Genomic DNA, 13,603 nt, shown 5'->3' on the forward strand with positions numbered 1-13,603 from the left:
ATTTATAGCGATTCTTGTTTCTGCGTAGAGTTGGTACTTTGCCTTACGACACCCTCGTGCTGCCTGTCTTTGAGTGCGTCCGATGGCCAGCTTGCCTATTTTTCTGAGTCAGTTTTGCATTTCCAAAGCGAAGAGGGGAAGATTGTATCTGCTCCCAAGCGGCCGATGCTGTGACCACGCCGTGTGGCGTAGTTGTTGTTGTCATATCATCCAGTGCCATCTTTATTTACTCCCCCTCCGCCCCTTTCCTATTCACTGTCCCTATTCGCTTTCATGCGAAACAGGAAACACGAAGAAGACGAAAAAGGAGAAAAATCCAGTAGACAAATATGAAATGCAAGAAATAGCAGAAGACGCAACGAGTCCAGAAATCAGAGAACACGCTGCCTCACCAGACGGCATGGACAAGCGAAGGCGTTTTTCAGTGATCTTACCCTTTTCTGTGTCTTCTGTCAAATGACAGAATGAAAACGGACGACAGAAAGATTTACACGATCCTTCATCATAATGGTAGGGTATTCATTGCACCATATATCTCTAACTTACCTGTTACCTCTTAGTTACTTATCTCCTTTACATGCGCTTGTATGTTACCGGATGGACCAGTGATGCCCGACGCCTCGAGCTGGCACACAGGCACGAGTATTTCGCGTGTGTATATATATATATATGTGTGTATAAAGGCACTTAGCGCTTAATTTAAATATAATGCAATGCATTACGATTCCGACCCTGCCAAATACTCTACTCCATTTAACTAGCTTATAGGTGCTCTTCCTTATGCCTGTTGTTCTTTACGTTATTGCTTGCCAGCTCTAACACATGCTAGCTAGCATTGCCGTCGCCCGAAACAATATTTTTTTGTGGGCCCTGCAGTTGCTGTTGGCACCATTTATTTTTACCTATTTCCTCCACCGAGTAGCCATCTTCTTCCAAGCGGTTCTTTTCGCTGATTTGAGCAGTCGAATGTGTTCGTTATCGTTGTTATTGTTGTTACCGCCGCTGCGGGCGTTCAGCCCCGTCCAATCGGCCAAATCGCTGTTGCAGAAGTTTTTGCTACAAGTAGTTCAGGAGTGCTTTTTGCTCAGTAGTGGCCGTTCGGCTGACTGCTACGCCGACCAACCCCCGCCAGCTGCTGGGGGAGGTACGGTCGGAGAGAAACGAGCCGATCGTTGCAGCGAGCCAGGGCGTCCGGGCACAACAAAAGCGTACTACGTTTACGTTTTTTTCCTTCGCCTTTCTGTCCGTTTGTCTTCTGTATCTCTTCTGTGTGCTCTACTCGTTTTCTTTTTCGGCGGTTTTTTTCACTCTTTTTTCTCTTTCTGCTTCCATACGCCTGACTCGCCGCCGAGACCTGCCTGCGATGTTGCTGGATGTTCGCGCGTCGCCTCCTGGTAAGGGCCCGTATCTTCAGCGACCAGTTGCTGGATAATGCCGCAGAGGAGGAACATTCCTAATATAGAACTACAGAACAAAACGTTACGCGTTACCGGTGCTCGATGCGTTGATGCGGAGCTCTTAAAGGGGCTGTTACATAAAATTATCGCAGAGGCGGGACCTGAGAGTGCTCGGGCTCGAAGGAATCTATCTATTAAGGATCTGTTATGCTTTGGGCTGCCGTACGACGTCCGCTTCAATGACGATATGTGGTGGTGCCAGCCAAGCAGTAAATAGACGAAGCATAGCCAGCAGTATCGTGAGGAGCAGCATCAGCGTAAAACTAAGGAGCGAAGACGGCCCTTACCATTGTGAAGTAGAGCAGAATGTAGCTTTTTCCGGTTAGCTTGTGCGTCTTACCCGTAGACGCAGATAGGCACTTAGTATCACTGAAAATACTCCTGGTAGGTGTAAGATATTAAAGCGGTGGTTGTTTTCGAAATTCACGGAAGCCTCTATTGTAGATTTTTTGCCACTCCTATGTTTTCCGCCGTTTCCTTTGTGACCCCGTTCTTTAGTTTAAAGGATGCTCTTACTCATAATTTGAACATCAGTGTCTAGATACTGTCCCATAGCGCCGACGGTACAACTCAAGAAGTTTCTAAACATTTCTGCGCTGATTTCATTAATAGCAGAATCAGCATAGAACAAGTTAGTTGCCGTAAGCGTTCAGGTTTGCCTGCAGCGAAAAATTATCAGCCAGCGAGACCGTCGCTTTGAGCCTCGGCCAGATCGAGCTACCTACAGTCAGCATCACACAATATTATTAAACTTCACTCAGTTATACGTCAATCAAATCGTATTTTGTTGGTCGGCTGTCTCGCTTCTTTCGGGCCCGCACTGTCGCATACGCTATCGACTATAAGTGCGTTCATTGATCGATCACTTAGCTCTCTTGTTGTTGTAATATCCGTTGCCAAATACAGCAGAATTACTAGGAGGTGTAGCTTGCTTATTTTCCTCCCTGCCTTTCTTTCCTCCAATGTATGGACGCGTAGGGAATCCGAGCCGCATCAACTCACTACTACACCATATTACTGTTAATGGTAGCTTGTAGGTGGATCGATGGCGATCCGAGCTATACGTCTGATAGCGCAGCTGCCTGCAGGCCGCGCCAGGACTAACGCATACACATGCCGTCCAATCGGTGGAACCAGCTACAAGCACCATCAAAATTGGCCAAACCATCAAAATAATGGCCCTGGTGACGGTAATTTCACATTGTCGTCAACGTCTGCCACCTTAACGCTTCCTCTCCGCTCGCAACCGAATTTATCAAGGGCATGTTTTTCATTATAAGCGATGCTCAGAGAACAAAAAAGTTATTAGCAACAAACAACGACATCGGCACGGTGAAATGCACGCAATAACAGCAACAACGAAGAGTTGAGGAACTATAATAATGGCTCTGGCATGGACATCATCATGCAGATATTGTCAAGTGATATCTGGAAATTGAAGAGTATGACGCTAGTACTCTTCGATAACTACGATAATTGCGTACAAGAAAATAGTACCGCTACTAGTAGTACAACGTTTTTAGTATTGTCGTTTGCTTGTTTCGTTTAAAACGCGCATGTGAACGGGGGGGGGGGGGGGGGAAAGCGGAGATTTGAGAGGGCAATGTTTCTGGACGGCGGGGGTAGCAGGCTTGATGATATGACTTTACACGAATAAGCGTAGTTGAAAGAACGGACGCATTGTGAGCCACACACAGAAGGGGCATCGACATCGGTCGAGGTCGTCCGTCTCTTTCGGAGGCGATGGTTGCTTTGGTGGCAGCAGCTGCAGGCGATCCGATAACACAAAAAAACGGGAGAGGTATAAAACGGAATATAAAAACGTCATAAAGGATCACTATTGTGCATCGGAGCATCCCAGTAATTACTGACTGCCTCAATTATTATTGTTATTATTACTGTCATCATTATGACAGCAAACGTTTTTGTCAAGTAAGAACAAAAACAACTTGGTTGTGCATAGTTGGCGTCTACCGAACCTGAATGGCGCTGTGTTACGTGTCAGCCTGAAATGCCGTATGTTTTTATCTTCCATTTCTGCACCCTGAAGAACCGGTGTGTTTGTGCCGTACACGGACGGCTTTTCGAAGAGTCACTAGCAGAATGCTTCGATGATTGGATTCTAATAGCGAAAAATATACTCGTTCTCTGTCTATCAACTTGGTTATTACGTGATTCCAGAGAGCAGATGACTTCAAATGTATACGTAGACTTTACTATAAGACATTCGTTGCTTGTTTATGACTTTCATCTTTATCTCATTGTCTGCTATATGCGTCCTTTCAGTTTCGAGGCGACCAAGTCGACCAAAGGGGCATCAAAAGCCCGCCGAGATCTAATCAACAGTGAAGTGGCCAACCTTAGGGACCTTCTGCCTCTGCCGTCGTCAACGCGTCAGAGATTGTCGCAACTTCAGTTGATGGCTCTCGTCTGCGTTTTCGTTCGCAAATCCAATTACTTTATCAACTACTTCAAACAAAGTAAGCTCAACAGTTCTGACAACGATCTGACACTAGGTTAGCGTAATTCACCTAAGGACAATTTAAACTTTGATCGATTATAGTAGATTGCACGATGTCACGAAAGACTCTATCCCAATATTCGATCTGGTCTAAACATTCTTCTACTTCACCTATTAAACAAACAATTTTGAGCCCTTGTTATTATTCTTCTGATAGTTCTATAGATGGTTTAAATCGCTTTTTCATATCTAATTAATTATCTATTGATCATATTATCTTTGCTTCTATATACAAGTATTTATGACGGTCATTAGTGCGGACGACGTAACAGCCTGCGGTCGTCTGCTAGTTGATTCTCTACGAGTCTTAAAAGAACAGTTAGTAATAAGCTAATTAATAACCATTTGCAATTCCGGCAGCATTGTAAAAGTTAGCTTTCGACCTCTGCTTATCGATGCGTCAACCTTCTTTAGTTCGTATCACGTAACGAAACGTGAAAAACGTTTGCCGTTACGTGACTTTATTTGGCTGGGGTGTGCTTCTCTTGACAACGAAGCATGCGTCTTTTTGCGTAAACCGCCACCAGGAACGGCTGATCGATGACAGCAGACGATCATCAATTCTAGCCACAGCAACCTTGTCTAAATACAATAGCACCGAGCTCGACTAATATAAATAAATATATTGTGTAAAAATACTGATGTGTGTAAATGTGACGCTAACTATCTTATCTTCCAATATCGTGTGACGTAAAAGTACTATTTCGTCTTCGAATCGACCAGTGCGATATTTAAACAATCGGCGGTTAGAATTTAGCAAAGCGACGCTTGCATTGTAAACGAGGGGTAGTATATGTATTTCTGAATTCGAACGAAAGCTTTTAACAGGTGAGATAACAGGCGATTAAGGTTCGCGACCCACATTTAGAGCCTATCCTGGCGGAAGGCATGATCGGTAGCTAAAAAAAAACTTGCAAAATAGTTTCCATTCAGCACTTAGTCACTGCCAGTGACGGTGAAAGGTGGTGAGCAAAAAAATCCTCTGTTCGTTGGGTTTATGTCACGTACGTTAACGATGCTGTTTATTGCCGCTACTTTGTTGCCTTACTATAAACGCCCAGCGTGTATACCGATAGTACAACATTTGTTTATGACTTGGCCATTCTCTGATAGAAAACTAAAGAATCACTCACGTAGCCTGGAACTTTAACTTTTGTGAATGACGACCTGACAGATTGGGATATTTGCCAGTCGTTCCTTAAGCGTTTCTGCTGGCGTTGGTTAAAGCAGCGCTGACCAAAAGCTCGATAGACTAGCAACCAGTTTCAAATTCGTCGGAAGCTTCAAACTGCTATAGGTACTACGGACTTGAAGAGAGAGGCTGAAAACTTCTAAGTCGCCAAAGTAAGAGCTTGAGACGATGGGTTCTATTCAACTGCTATATAAGTCTGCTACAAATCCGATTTTAACGATTATCTATATGCGGTATTAGTATGCATAGAATTTTATTCCTTTACTCTGATTTTTCGTTTCTTGCCATTGACTGCCATATGTGGTACGTCCTGTATTCCTTAGTGCATCTCAGCTTGGTGCCTTGTTAAATTCATCTAGTGTTTACCATTATTATAGGTAGCGACGGTAATAATACAAATAACCATAGATTAAACCGGTTTCCTCCTCGGAGTTCGCGTCGACCTTATCGTATAATGTCCCGTTAACAGAGTCAACACATCGGCAGATAACAGTATCACCACAAGTACTCGATCGTCCTTGTATACCCACGCGGTCTGGATGTTCCTTTGAACGCCTATCAGAAATGTACGTTCCAGCCGCCTTACTGCACAGACCTACGCCATGACTTCCCCACGGCACTGCCGTTGCCTGGCGCCGTTGTTACAGCGGCTGCTGGCTTTCATTTGATGACACGGGCTACCTGACCACTAGTTTAGGCCCTTACCACGGCCGCTGTTTCTTCTGCTGCTGCTCTTGCCGTTAGGCTTCACGATGGCCGGATCGGACTGTAATGCATCGACGTAATACGACGGCTGCTACTGCACTCTACCGCTACAACGAACAACGTCGTCCATCCCCGCCGATGATGAAGACTAGCGCCGCGAACAACACCTTGACAACAACATCGGTCTGTACAGACAACAACAGAAGGAACGGCGTCTGAGACTCGCGTTGCTAAATCTGTGCCTGATGCTACAGTCGCAATCGGTCTTGTCAAGAACGAGAATGCAAATTGAGATAAACGCGCCGGTCGGAACTACCTGCCCAGCGGTAGCAACAACAACAACAACAACAGCACCGCAATACACACACCAATAATGTAATAGAACTATCTTTTTCAGTTTCTATTTTCTTTCTTTCGTTTGTTCTCGTATTCGTTTTGAGCCTTTGTTACAAGCCTTCTACCGCCCGTCTAGGGGTCTCTCACTGCAATGGTTTCTGCATTATTTTTCGGCTTTCTTTTTCGAAAAGATCCTTCGCCGGCGAACCAGAACGCGACAACGGACGGCATGTGTGTCGCTGGGCTGTCTTTCGTTAGCTACGTGTCCGACACTGGTTTATTGCACTGCAGGCGCCAGCATCGACGCTTGCGACGGCAACGATGTCAATTTCGTATCTGTCCTCGTTGTTTCGCTCTAGGTGCAATTGGTTCTTGCTGTCGTAGCAGACGAAACGTAACTGCAGCATTATGTCTTTCGTTGCTTTGCACCACTCGTCGCTGCTACTCCTGCAGATGCCTTTTCCTCTCGGCCATTGTGCGCGTCTTCATTTTTTCGTGGGAGCAAAATGCGGATTACGTATTGTTTATGGGTAGTAGTAAGCTATGGTATCGTTCGCAGACGCGACGGCTGTCGCACGGTTCTACGTTTACATGGCCTGAGCTACCGCGTTCGGAAGGCCGTAATCAGAAATGATTGATTACTATGTTGCTTTGGCTGCTGTTGCTGCGGCTGATGATCATGTGAGCGCTTCCATGATCTCTATGACCACCGGTGTTGCTATGGCCGCAATGATAGCTGCAGCCACAATAACAGGTGGAGCTGTCTTCTGGCGTCGCCATGGTGATCAAGGACCAGCGTTCGCTGTACCGTTCCAATTGGCTAGCTTGCCTGAATTGTATCTCTCCGGCCCGCTGTCCTGTATCTAAATTCTATTGAGTTCGCTGCAGTGGCGACCTGCCTGGCTGTATCGGCTGTTGCCGGAAAACAGCAGCAGCAGCAGCAACGACATACATGCCACACCATCATAAATAGTTTTGTATGATTAATCGAAAAGTAGAACTGTTGACGAAAGTTTGTACAGCCACTAATGTGCTCAGGACACAGGCGCCGAAGCATGATTTTTCATGTTTTTGCTATTAGAAAATCCGGCGACGTCCGATGCAGATGATGGACACATCTGCACACAGTCCCTCGCACAATTTAGAAAGATGCTCTATGCATTTGTTTACAACAGTCAAATTGGTCACAAATACATACTTCAACAATATCGATCAAGTCGATCGACGGAGGTCTTTGATTCGTCCTTCTGTATTCTACCTTTTGTTCCAGATCTAAGGTCACCTCGTCCACTGCGAGCAATGACCAACCAATAGCCACGTCTACGACAAACGAGTACGCAGGCTCGATCATAGTGATCAGACCATCTGAGTATAGCACAATTTGACGCTTCTAGTTGCATCTAGACAGCGAAAAATCCGAAATACGAGTACCCATTGGCTTTACTCGGTTTCGAACATTTACAAGTACCAAATCAGCTAAAAATTGACCGTTCATATAGTGATTTTGTCCGCCCCTGCTATGATACCCGTAATCCAGCACCGACAACTATTTATGGTAGATATATTTATGTACGAGGATGTATCGACAATGTTAGCGAAGTGTCGAACCGCTGTTTCTGCTTCTCTATGAGTCAATCTGTCTGTACTGTGGCCGATATGCGGCCGTCGGGGTCAGCTGTAGTTTATAGAGGTCAGAGCTAGCCGAAGTGTCTAAGACCGATATGGTTCTCCGGGGTTCTTGATTGTGCCATCGTTTTTCCCGCTGTTCATGATGACGATAATTCTGCTGGTGTTCGAACATCGATGCGTTGCCGCTCAATCCGCTCAGCGTTCGATTTGGCCACCGGCCACAACTGAGTGTCCAAGAGTATCTCTTCGCCGTAGAAGCCAGCGACGGTCGGTCGAATGAAGAGAGCCGAATACCTCTCATCGGGTCATTACTGGCTGTTACGAGACAATATACTGAGGCATCTGCCACTGTTACAATACAACTTCTCCGTAGAGAACCGGCAGCAATGCAGAAATCGTCTAGAGGCCGTTAGCGATTATCGGAGTAGAAGCTGGAACAGAAGAGCGAAAAGCGATTCTTCGTCGTTCGTAGCCCTCACTTCAGCAACTTCGTAGTCAGTTTCGCACAATAGACAGCAACAGTCAAACCTTTTTCAGATAATAAGTTTGATTTCATAGAGTGCCTCGTTTATTATATCCAGTCGTACATTGCTCCAGCAGCTAATACTACCGCGCATACGTAGAAAATAGCTACAGGCCAATCGCAGGACGCGTATAATGTAACGATCTGCACATTGGTAATTTATCCCGAAGCGTTGGATGTAGGCGTCATTATGCTGGACATGTCGGTGGGGCGGATAGCTAACGAGACGGCGAGAAACCTGCGATGATAGGACCAACAAGATAAGAACCTATGTATGTTATCGTGTTAGTCCGTCTGCAGTCTCTCATTTGGTGGCAAACTCTCTAAAAGTAGCCGAACATCTAAATTCGCCCGCGCGAGTTCCGATAGCGTCGCTGAATTGTCGCGTCTGAGAAGAAACACGACTGGCTTCACTGATTAGGTAATTAAGCAGAGGGAATCGACCCTCATAGTGGTGATTAATTCGCGCAGAATTTAATGAGATTTATTTGCCGATTCTGTTGCTTTTGCTGCTGCTGCTGCTGCTGCGATCGTTGATGCTGTCAATGCCTTCGTTACTGGCCTCCGAGAAGGCGGCACCCATAGAGGAGGGCAAATTCGCGCGACTACCTCAATGAAGGCTAAATCAAAGGTGAGCGACAAAGGTCATGGGTAACGATCGCAGAGAAGATTGTCGAGATTACACTCATACATAGGTACGTGGATTTCAGTTAACCATTATGCCGTATAGGCCGATAGAAACCATTTTCAAGATAACGGTCCTAAATAACGCTGCCAGCTGGTAGCCGTAGTCGACAATTTATTCTATAGTCAATGTTGCCGATCAATTACCGCGTAAGGACTTGAAATTTGTAATCGGCCCCTATAGGAGCCGAGGGTGGCCCCCGAAAGCAGACAGGAAAACCAACGATTAGCCGACGATCAACTACTTCTTACATTGAGAACATCTAGTTGGTTGAATACGGTGACTTAAATCATACATTCTCTGCGCCTATTTGCCATTTGCTACTAGAGTAAAACGCATTTCAATACGCTTATTATGTTAAGCAACGTTTTGCCTGTGTTGACTCTGTCAAATGATTCAACGTTACAGCTTCAGCTTTGGCATTTTCGTATCAGGTACTTCCCTCGATTGTTGGACGACTCGATCTTCAACATGTTGTCCTGCGTCTGAAAGGACGCTTCTCACTGTTCGCAAAAGGTCGATTAATCAACCAACCGCGTTGTGTTGTTGTTGTTGTTGCCAAAAATCTGGATTGCTATCAGTGATGCTTCTCGATCTCCATGTGTCGCCGTGACCTTATCTACGATCAGCAATTGAAGATGTTTTACGCGGCTTCGAAACGGTTCCAGTCGTAGGAAACAACATCAACAACAATTTGTTGATTATTCACGCCAAATTATTTACCGCAACATTGGACCACATGCGCTTACATAAACGTTTGACAGGACCACAGCCATAGACTGACTCAGATAATACGAGGAAACGTTTGCTTTCGTTTTGCGTACGGTACAGTGTAGCAACTACGTCCGGTCGGACCCGAGACGACTGTGGAACTTCTTCACAAGCCGCCAGTCGGAGCACTCTTGACCTTCTTCGCTCGTAGCCATGGATACCGTACAGAAGAGAAGCTTCTTCTTAATGTGGCATTGCTAGCAATTTTCGTTGGATTGGCTTGTCAAGTTCAACTAACCACACCGATTATTTGCAGCATCGAAGAAATGCAACATGTATATATATATATACATGTTAAATAAAGCAAGGATTTCCCTATCTCAGTCTCAATAGGCCACATCTGCTGTACGGCGGCTGCAAAGCGTGCACAGTGAAATGTTGATCGTTGATAAATATATGTGTATCGTGGCTGGGAAGTCTTAAGCTAACAATGGAAAAGAATAGAACAGCTCATCTTTTGACGATAACGGCGAATTCCATCAGAAGAAGTTTGCTTAGACGTTTTTGACCGGCATTAGCATTAGCGATGCGCACTTTTAACGGTTTTTCGCCAACCGGCCACTTAATAGGGTTTCGAATCCGCTTGTACAACCCGCTGCTCTTCTTCGCAGTTTATCTACAACTACCTTTTTGTAGTACTGAGGTATTATAATTTAGAGAACAGTTTCTGTTACTGCGATTGAAGACGCTGGCAGAAGTCACGTGGAAAAACATCTGATGATGGCTGTGACTGCGTCAGTTTTTGTGGTCATCGCTTGTTCGTCGATAGTCAGCAGTTTCAAGTAGGGTGGTCTGCCTCGTTGGTAAGTGCTTTTGCTACAATAAGCTTACCAGCATTGTCTTTGATGCCGTTGTTAGAACTGCGGCTGTCATTACTGCTGCAGAAAAATTTATTTTTTTTTCGGTTCGTTTATACCTCTCGAACATGTCCAGTATGTTTAAGCACGACACCGTACCTGATTAGCTCCGCACTGGTTTGGTGAGATGGAGTACGAACGCGCATTGTTTACACACAGTTAGCAATAGTCAGCTTTTAGAAGAAGCGACATCTCCTGAAAAGATTCTTCTTTATGGTAGAGATTATCAAAAAACTTCCCCACAGAACTCAAAAACGACTTCGTTGAGCAATGTTTGTATAGAAAAATCCAAATATGAAAGTTGCCTTTTTTCCATTTCAGGCCCAAACAATAGGCCCAAATTTAGATCCCAGCACGAGAATTTATTTTGTATCATGTTCTGCCTAGCAAATGGAAATTTCTGAAAAACACTGATCTTTTAAAGATACGATTGTCACGACTGAACTGCAATAGGTTACAGACTAACTGGCACATGCGATGGGGATATAGGGTGACGAGCACGCGATGATGAAACATATGGGTCAAAGTCACCCGAGTAGGGTAATAAGATTACTGAAACAATATTGCAGGTAACAGGGTAACGGGATAATGCAGTAAGCTAATAGGGTGAGTCGAACGATGAAGAAGGTTTCATTAAGCAGAATAACGAGAGAACGGTAACTAAAGTACAATAGTAGGACAACAGCAAGGATTGGTGAAACCTTGTAACGGGGGTAGTTCATCACAGAACAAACTATATCCAAATGTAGGCTTGGGACTCGGGTTCAGACACAGCAGCTGAACTTGCTTTCAAGTTAAATTCGGAAAAGTCACAGAGTAGCGTTGGGCAGCTCGCGACGCGTATTTCTGTGCGCTATATGAGCGAATGAGCACGCCTTCTCAAAGGTAAACACGAGCCGACTTCACTAGATACAACACTGCTAGATAGCACGTAGTTTCGTTAGAACTCATCTACGAGGAACGTAGAGTTCATACAACGGCTGTCGCTATTCGATCCCGATATTAATAATAATAGTAATCATAGCAAAAACTGTCATTAGGCGCTAAGTGTTCTCACAGAAGACGTATTAGTTCTATCTGTATGGTATTTTCGATTAAGTATAATACTACTAGTTCTAAACGCAAACGCTTTCCAGTACCCGATTCCCTGACAAATTCCTCGAAGAACGTCCTGAATGTTTTTACCCATTTGCGCCTGTATCGTCTGTTGCACTAACAACGATTTCAACTTCATCTGTTTGGAAGAGGAGCAAAGGAACGTTTGTACAAAAAGCGTGAAGTCAAAGTCCATCAGAATAGCTCTCATAGTAGATGGACGCTATGGCTAAGTACTTTACATTGATCGTTTGCGATGTTTGTCCGACCGGACTAACGGTGAGTTGCTGTCTGATACGTGATGATTATGTGCTAATCAGTCTGACCTGATTTTATTTCCATCAGATCTGGCGATTTGGACTCATTCTGGGCGACAATGACTAGATAGGCCGATCGATTCGTCAACCATCCTGGCTGTCGAGCTTGGCGAGCTCCAACTATCATGAGGAGCACGCCTCACCTTATTGCCAGAGCCGTTCCAAACAGATCGATGAAGAATATTGTTGATCTCTCTTTGCCCGCTAGCGTGTGTGCTGGCAGTTGGTAATAGCGGTCGGATGCTCTTCGACTTCCTTTAACCACCTCCGGAATAACTCTCATTGATAGGCGACGGAATAAAGCCAACTACGGTAGTCTAGGGATCACGCTTGTCCGATTTGCTACGGGGGATTAAATCAAGCAGCGACAGGGGGTACAGAGGGTCCCGTAAAATGAAGAAGTAATTGAGCAATAACAACAAAATTCGACTGCCCTCTAACACACGCGCAATATGTTTGATTATCCGCGCTCTCACAAGGCTATAAGTAATTTTTCGAAATATATAAGGAACACCACGCAGCTTTCGGCTGGCAAGTACATTAGTACTTGGATTGTTTTGAAATTATCTAGATACTAAGCGTGATTATGAATGTTCTGTGTACGAGAGGCTACCATTGCTCATGGAGGTTTGCTTTTTGTTGTTTTTGACCTATTGCAGTATTTCACAAGTTTGATGGACCACGGGCGGAGGTGCCAATTCCCCCGTTTGGATTTTCCAAGGCTCTCAGCGGGTTTATCATGATGCTGACCCAGAATGGGAAGCTTCTGTACATTTCCGATAATGCAGCTGAGTACCTCGGCCACTCCATGGTAAGTACCGCGAAGCCCTTCATAAATAACAATGACAGTAACAAGAGAATCGTCAGATTTCTCTACTTTGATGTATACTCAACTGACCACTCATTTATCTGCTCTACACTAACTCTAATATCAAACAGGTATTGTTAGTAAGAGAAAATAGTTGGGGGTGTAAGCAGGTTGTATAGAAATGGTCAGTTCCATAGTTTTCTGTACTTAGCTAGCCTGTTTGTACACGTATCCCAAGCGTGTATGTACACGTATACGTAGTACAGAGCTGCGACTTACTACAATTATAATATCCGGTGCACTGTTTTGTGCCGACAATGGCACTAATAACAATAGCGCTAATCGCTTGGGATGTAATTACTTTTTACATACATGTAATTACGTAGACAATCACTAGTATACCATCTAATAAAGAACAAACATACAGCTTAGACTAACTAGGATCGTCCTTGTATATTTTCTTGTTCGTTGTGTTGACGTTTTGCCACTGCTTGCTGCGGGCCTTCAGGCAAGCAGGTTAACTTCGTTCTGCCCCTAAAGAGTGGTAGCGAATACAGATGCTACATGCCACAACTATATGCGTACCTCGTCGTTCTATTCGCATGTTGGCCGTTATTGAAATTAAACTGTACCGGAAACGATACTAGCTCAACAAACTATAATACCCAGTGGTGCTAGACGGTACATTCAAATATTCGATTAAGTTT

At 44.7% G+C, this 13,603-nt stretch overlaps 1 protein-coding gene across 4 annotated transcripts in view; it reads left to right on the plus strand.

Annotated features, from left to right (window-relative positions):
* dysf (neuronal PAS domain protein dysfusion) overlaps positions 1-13,603 on the plus strand; it is a 57,002-nt gene that overhangs the window by 25,867 nt on the left and 17,532 nt on the right. The window contains exons 1-3 of one of the 4 annotated variants that reach the window (XM_086978797.1): positions 366-510; positions 3,744-3,937; positions 12,748-12,899. In XM_086978797.1, coding sequence (XP_086834923.1) covers positions 3,877-3,937; positions 12,748-12,899 — 213 coding nt within the window. In that variant the 5' untranslated portion in view covers positions 366-510; positions 3,744-3,876. Of the gene's footprint in view, positions 1-365; positions 511-847; positions 1,395-3,743; positions 3,938-12,747; positions 12,900-13,603 lie in introns of those variants that run through there. The other 3 variants (XM_086978796.1, XM_022789930.2, XM_022789931.2) reach the window with 3 other exon arrangements.

The sequence above is a fragment of the Varroa destructor genome, unplaced genomic scaffold (assembly GCF_002443255.2).
Source record: "Varroa destructor unplaced genomic scaffold, Vdes_3.0 BEIS01000002.1, whole genome shotgun sequence".
NCBI lineage: Eukaryota > Metazoa > Arthropoda > Arachnida > Mesostigmata > Varroidae > Varroa > Varroa destructor.